The sequence below is a fragment of the Montipora capricornis genome, chromosome 10, assembly GCF_036669925.1.
Source record: "Montipora capricornis isolate CH-2021 chromosome 10, ASM3666992v2, whole genome shotgun sequence".
NCBI classification, from domain to species: domain Eukaryota; kingdom Metazoa; phylum Cnidaria; class Anthozoa; order Scleractinia; family Acroporidae; genus Montipora; species Montipora capricornis.
The window spans coordinates 56,553,709-56,561,208 of record NC_090892.1 but is presented as its reverse complement, the minus strand read 5'-3'; the positions used below and the strand labels follow the sequence as shown (position 1 = coordinate 56,561,208).

The window sequence follows — 7,500 nt, the reverse complement described above, 5'->3', positions numbered from 1 at the left end:
ACATGTAGAGGAGATGATGTTTATGAGGTCTAAAGTACTTGGGCTCAATACAAATAAAAATTTGCAGTGCCTATCTTTTCTGAAAACACATACAAGACTTCTGACTCATGGGCAACGTTATGCTTGAGGCTTTCGTTTTGAAAAAATCTTGCTGCGGTGGCGGGAAAGTAGGAACAATATGATTTGTTGTCCGCCATATTGGATTTCGATATCTTTAAACAGCCACCGATTGTATCTTACCGGAAGGAAAAATCACTCCGCGCAAAACTTCCTTTAATCACGCCGCAATCATAAAAAAACTTGTAAACAAAGAAACACTTTCAAAAGGTTTGTTCTCAATCCAGAAGGAAATTTACATATGATCTTCTGCTAGCAACACGCTCAGCCTGCGTTCACGCATCTCTTACCACAACTCAACTGAGGAACAAAACTAGCCCCTGATCATTCACTAACCGCTCCTTCGTTTTCACTTCGAACCTTTCAGTTGATCATTTATAGCGAACGTAGAAGCTGAGGACTCGTAGACTTTATTTAAACACTTGAACGTAACGCTCCTCGGAGTTAAATCCTACTTGCCCGCGTAAGTGCTCGTCCTCTCGAGGGCATCTCTACGCTTCAACATGACAACGGATCTTTATCCAACGTCACTCTTGATCAACTCTCACTGCTTTACGGAACTCCTAAACTCTTCGGAAAAAAAACTACACTCTTAAACCGCTCGAGTGATTTTCAATTTTCGAAATTACTACAACCAAGTTCCGCAAGTATATTTTCCCGCTAATTACACAATGGAACGAATGTGTGTCATCTTCACACCTAAACAGGATCGAAACATCCTTTACGCCATTGGCCAATTAGTATCCTCCAATTAGCTTCTTAATTTAACAACCAATCAGAAGCCTTTGCTGGTCTAGTCCTTCAAAGTATGTGCAATGTTTACAAGTTGTCAAGTGGCAATATTTGCCAGGCTCGTTAGCTCCAGCAAAACCACCAAAAAGATACAAAAAATATCACTCAACTTTTTGTTTATAGGGTTGTATTATTGATATGTTGCTTCGTCTTTCTTTGAGTAACATGGTTTTCATAGTATAATTGCAGCTTGATTCATCCCTGTAATGTTTGAGTTGCATGGCCCAAAATGCCAGGAAACGCATTTTCCGGCATTTAGTTTTCAAAAATTTTCCGGGGGAGCATGCCCCCGGACCCCCCCAAAAGCGAAGGGCTAAAGCCCATCGTGTGGGTCCTCCGGATCCACAACCGTCTACTTTACAAAAAAATCCGGCTACTTAAAACCTTAAAGAAAACCCTGTTTAATGGAAACAATCTTCGCACTAGTGCGTCGTAGTAATAAATTGGGTTAACCAGGAACCATTTATTGTAAAGCTAGCATCTGCCGAGGTTCACACGTAACACAAGAATAGAAGATTCACGGAAAACGGAATCTGAAATGTTATGCAGTGGTATAAGGTAAAATAAGTATTTGTAGACTGTCTGCTTCAATGTATTGCGCAAATAAACAAGTATCTGTCCTTCTATTTAATGGTTAATATTTCTTGACAGGCTTCTCACCGTTCAGAGAGTTTGAGTCTACATTTCTATCTTTCTTTCTCGAGAGTTTCAATAGACGAGGCGAAATAAATGACAGACCGATTGACCCACACCACAGCATTTTTATCGTTTCTCCTGCCCTTCCATACCATTCCGGAAACGAAACGCTATTTCCTTTTTCGAAATACTTTCTTCTCCGTGTTCTATTGGGAAAAAAACGTTTTCGGTTGGTTTGGTTACTCAACTTCTTCAACCGGCATCAAAGTAAGCTAAAACGGTTGAAAAAGCATGGGTAGCGACCGCTATCATCTACGCGGGCTCCAGCCATGTTAGTCAACGCGGAGGAGTCTGGTAATGACTATCCCCAGTAGTTACTGCGTTTCAACCGATAACGGTTGGAAAAGTGCTGTATTGGGAAACCTCAACCACTTCAACCTAAAGCGGTTGCGGTTAAGTGAAACGGTTGATCCCAGCAGAACATGACCTTAGTAAGGTGAAAGTTTCCCCGTCGCGAGCCCATCTATACACAGACCTTTTCCCATTGCCTTGGTTTTACCGCATCTAAGGGTCTCACAAAATGTCTTGCGACAGTCTTGAAGCCATTGAGAACTGCAAAAAGAAAACAATATCGAAAGAGGGTGTTCATTTGAGTATATAACTAAATGTTTTGGCCAATCACAATAGACAAGACAAAGGTAAGCAAATACATGCATGGAACCGGCGTTCTCAAAATCATGAGCCGCGGCGGGAAAACGCTCAGTCTCGCTATGAAATAGAGGCTACAATGAACTCAGTAATAGCCAAAAGAAAATTGTTCAAATGGGATACAAACGACTTATCGACGACATCAACAACAGACAAACAACACAATGATCGAAATGCACCAATCACTGTTTAGTCTTCACGGCCAATTACATCTAGGCTCAACTGACAGTCGACCAATAACATCACGAATAAGTTGACCAATCTACGACCGGAGTTTTTATAGTATCTACTGATGTTACACAAATCACTTGACTCTGAAGATGATTTTCGCTCAGATTGTCGAAACGCCAGTCAATGTCATCTCAAACAGTCCTTCTCAGGACTAACACTCACCCAGACAATCGCACTTTACTTAATTATCAAATGGGATTGTTGTGAGAAAAGAAACGACTCGCCTGTCAGCCGACACGGGATCACTGCCCTCCAAGAACTCAAGAAGAGGATCACCTGAAAAAGAAAGAGAACCTGTGCTCGAGGAACAACTTACGAAACAAAGAAAGAAAAACAAACACTTGCCAGTACCTTCTTCGAAAGCTGTCATCTTACAGATCTTCTCAACGGGGAGATAAACCTTCGGAGGAGGATAGGACGAAAACAAAGGCCAAGGGTAAGGGATATCCACATCCTACAAAGAAACAAAAGAAAAATGAATTAATACCAATAAATAATTCGTAAAAGATCCAAAAGATCAAGTGCTATGGCATGTAGCAAGGGACAGACGATGCCTGTAGAAAGCGCCGATCAAATTTCGCTTGAAGAAAATATTAACACGATACACTAGCACGAATTAAATGCAACGTTTAATAAGTAAGGCAGATATAATGGCAAACGTATTAGAACTGAACGATATTCATCTCTTTTTAAGACAATGCACAAGTTTCAGACCCTCGAAAATTCTGCATTCGGAGATAGGTATGTGACGTCACGTGGCTTAACTGTTAACTAACGTTGGTGGAAAAAAAAGTTTCGATTTTAAAGACGTCTTCTTGTTTCGTTACCTCCGTTAAGGCTCTACCGGGTAAAATTCTTTCCGATGGACCCCCAATGAGGTACGTCTTCACCAAGATTTGGTTTCTTTCCACAGAGCACATGTCGATGATGTAGTCTTTCCTGAGATTGAAAGACAAATAGCTTAGTAGTCATGACTCCATCACCAAGGAAACTATGTAGAGGATGCAAATTACAGTATTCAATAGCGACGTTTGTGCGAAAGTAAACATAACAAAAGGTTAAATAATTACGCAAATACTTTTTCATGCATCGAGTCTGATTACAAGTTTAGATTTGGCTTCAGCTGCCTCATAGAGAGCATCTCGTGCATGTAGCAGTCAAATTGGTTTTTACAGACTTAACTGATTAGAGTGTAATGTGAGGTGCTAGTTTTCTACCCCATATAAACCATGTGAGCGTTAGCCCTACTAATGGAATGGGCCCACACAAGGAAAACTCTGACCAGGGTGGGAATTGAACCCACGATCTACGTCGAAACGATCCTACAAGGCTAACGAGTAATTTTACAGTTGAAGCTGTGTGGCACCAGCTTAAACTTAATGGCTGGAATTGTCTTCGAAGCTCCCGGATTCCCCTATACCACGCCTCGTAAATAGCCAATTACTAGTAGTTGCCTCCTACCAACTGCCAATTTAATTGGGCCGCAACAGTCCACGTTTTGTTTCATTTGAATTGTTCCTTGTTAAAGTTCCTGCAACCAAGCTGGATCGCCAATTACACTTACAGTTTGCACAAAGAAATTCATTTTTTTACGACACAAATAAAAACTGCAGCCAATAAATGACAAACTCACCCATTTTCCAATCTGTTGTCCGATTGGGATTCGAGCATTAGCTCTTGAAAGTGGTACCGACATTCCAGAAAAAGAAAAGAGTCCAAACAAGAACACAAGACGTTTAACACCCTGAAAAAGATACATCAATGAAAGAATTTGAGCTTCGTTCACAGGAGTAAGTTTTACTTGGAAACGCAAAAGCTTGTTCAAGTACATGACTCCTCACACAGCCTGTGGTAAATATTTGGAAAGGTTTCCTAGCATCCGAAGACTGTTTTTGTTTGTCTCTTTGCTCTCTTACTGTAAGTCCTTTTTTGCCTCCCACGAAATACGTTTTCTATCTTTCTTGGCTTTCCTGTCCACACGGGGAAATAGGCTATTTGTGATATGAAATTCGGCAGATAAAGTTGTTTTTTTCGCGTGGATAAAGTTTTAAACTCATTGGTAGAACTATCGATGGGCAACCACATCTGAACATCTTTTGTTCCCTGAAGCTCACCTAACGTAACTTAACTTTGCAATATTTGGAAACATAAAATTAAAGAGATTTGGCATCGCGTTTGCCTGAAAAGGTCAACGACAGGTTACTGATTGTCCGCACAAAAGCGTGAAAAGAAGAGACAAGAAAAGGAAAGAAATTGCTCGATATCTATAGATCGGTGAAGAAAGACACCCAGTTGTTAGGACGCTTGCCTTGAGATCCGGAGATCCCGGGTTCAAGACCCTCTCCGCCCACTCGTTGAATTTGATCCTGGTAGTGGCTGGTTCGTATTCCCAGCTGCACTTGTAAATAGCCAACTGGTTTGCATCCGGCGAGTTGGGATTTTTAACAGTTGCTGTTGTTGTTGTTCTGTTCTGTCGTTTCCTTAATGTTTCATTGGCCCTTAAAAGCCCCGTCGGTTAGCCGATTCACGTTTCAAGTAAAATGGAGTGAAGCTTCGTGTGACTCACGGCAACTCGTAACGGATTGGACTCTGTTAATCTCGAGTACTTAGTAAACAAAAAAACTAAAACAAAAGCTAGAAGTCTTTCCAAACATTGTTTGTAGAAAAAGAAGCTATATAAAATGAAATACCTTACCTGTCAAATTTTGCGGGTCAACAGAGAGTCAACGCAAGTTCATGAAGAAAATTGCGGTAAGGAGTCAATTATATACGAACGATCTATTACCAAGAAACCCAAATTTTCCTTCTTTGACTTACCGGAAAACGGTTTTGGGGTTCTTTTTTTCCACAAACAACTTTGTTAAGTGGCAGAAAAACGAGAAGAAAATTTCTGGTATACTGCAAACGCGAAAACGCCTTCTTTCACAAAGAAACGGAAAGCGGTAGCAGGCAAACGCGAAAAACGGCGGGAAAATCATGGTCACATGCTCGTTCTTGCCGTTCGCGTTTCACGTCAATGTGATGCTAGATGTCTCTATTAGAGCGGTTTTCAATTGAGTGTCGTAAAACCAAAACGAAAGTAATTACTTTGGCCAATCAAGAAGGACGGAGACAATCCAGTAAACCAATCAAAACTCGAATTAATTACACGTAGCCAACACAAAGAGCGGGAAAATGTGCACGCGCGAGCCACGATTGGTTTTGGTTTCACTTCTGATTGGTTGAAAATGTGGCGCGAGAACTTTGAACCAATCACTGAGTGAAGTAATCGTAAACCAAAGCAATTCGCTAATTACTTTCGACACTCAATTGAAAACCACTCTATATACTTGCTACCTTACCTAAGACCAAAGTGATGCGACTGTTCGAAATTGAAGAGTGAATGTATCTTTTCTTCTGAGTCAATCATTATAAAACGATCAACAAAATCCTGTTGGAAAAAAAAGAAACCTTTTCAACCGGAAATTGCATGGATAAAATGGTGTACAAAAGTGACAGTGAGGCAGTCACCATGAGCAGAAAAGTATCCCAGGATATTCAAGACAAGTAAGGAAATGAACGTTTAATTTTTGAGAACGATGATATGAAGATGACGATAACGACAATGATGACAAAGGGGTTATTGACGTCTCAGTCTTCTTTATCCTCGCAAAATAGATGTACTAACTTTGACGACTGCAAACAAAATGTTGGCATTTGCAAATGCACCAGATTACCCTGAAAAACTTCCCCGAGGAAGAGTCGCCGAGAAACGAGAAACGCAAACTACTTATGATACCGCGGTTGGAAATCATATCCGAGTCACAATCATTAACAATTCTTGCAAAAAAAAAGTAATAAAAGAAAACGTTCAAAAGAGAACCAGGGTTAACGACAACCGTGTCAATAAATAAAATTTTGGATACTAGAAAATCCAGGAGCTTTCTAGCTCAGTTGGAAGCCAGCTCCTAAAAAGAGATTGCTTCCTTGGCAGAAAGCTCTTGAACGACCAAGCACTGAGCACTAGCAGGGCAGAAACACACTGGAAATCCGTGAAAAGTAGGAGCTACAGTTCGATCCGAGTTGATGGCAAAAAATGCACAGTTTTATCTCACAACACGTGCACGTGCATGTCACTGAGCTAGGGAGGGGGGAAACTCCCAATCATGGTAAATTTGGCCCCATAACACTACAATAGATACCCCCCCTCCCCCGCTCCCCAACCTTGAGCAGGTGGAACCATGATACATGCGCAAGTAAGACTCTCTCTAAACCACTGACAACTTACAGTTGGCGCTGCGTTATTAAACAATGCTCGGAAGAAATTGCTAACTATTAGCACCCACGACCGAAAACCCTCAAAAATTAAATTGTCTGTCCTTGAAGCTCATATTAAAGCTCACTCTTTTGTTAATTTGCATACGTTTTGGATTCACTTGCATAACGAATCATTGCATTTTCAGACACGCGACCACTTCGACAGCAAGACTAACTCAAGATGGGAGGGGTTAAAAGCCGTAGCAGAGGAGTGAAGTTGGGAGTTGTTAAACTTACTCACCATAATACAGACAGGTGGACAGTATGCTTCTCTACTTGTGATGGTCTCTTCTATCTCAGAACCGGAAGTAGACGGACGATAGGCATCAGCTAGGACTTCATATACTGCTGGAAACGCTGATAGTACGCTTAACAGATTGTTAAGAGACTGAAATAACAAGTTGAATAATATAAATTATTAAATTCAAGACCTCGGATAATGCATTTCGCGTGCTCTGATTGGTTCACTCAATCTCGGTTATCAGCTCATATACCTTAGTTTGACCTTATATGGTAAATGATTGCGCTTATCGTTGCTAAACTAAAAATTTTTACGCCAGAAAGTGAAATTTCTTTTGCTTGTTGGATATGAGACTGGTTATAGCCAACTCAGCGCTACGCGCCTCGTTGGCTATTTAACATCTCATATCCAACGCGCGCTCATGGAATAATAATTGTTAAATATACGAAATTTTAATATATATTTGAAGTGAGGAAACG

General features: G+C 40.8%; 1 protein-coding gene across 2 annotated transcripts in view; it reads right to left on the bottom strand.

Annotated features, from left to right (window-relative positions):
• The window catches only part of LOC138021908 (protein broad-minded-like), a 37,649-nt gene that overhangs the window by 9,179 nt on the left and 20,970 nt on the right, over positions 1 to 7,500 (bottom strand). For both annotated transcript variants that reach the window (XM_068868932.1, XM_068868933.1), the window contains exons 23-29: positions 7,022 to 7,168; positions 5,826 to 5,914; positions 4,118 to 4,228; positions 3,312 to 3,423; positions 2,836 to 2,938; positions 2,709 to 2,760; positions 2,081 to 2,157 (exon numbers count right to left, since the gene is read on the bottom strand). In XM_068868932.1, coding sequence (XP_068725033.1) covers positions 2,081 to 2,157; positions 2,709 to 2,760; positions 2,836 to 2,938; positions 3,312 to 3,423; positions 4,118 to 4,228; positions 5,826 to 5,914; positions 7,022 to 7,168 — 691 coding nt within the window. The remainder of the gene's footprint in view (positions 1 to 2,080; positions 2,158 to 2,708; positions 2,761 to 2,835; positions 2,939 to 3,311; positions 3,424 to 4,117; positions 4,229 to 5,825; positions 5,915 to 7,021; positions 7,169 to 7,500) is intronic.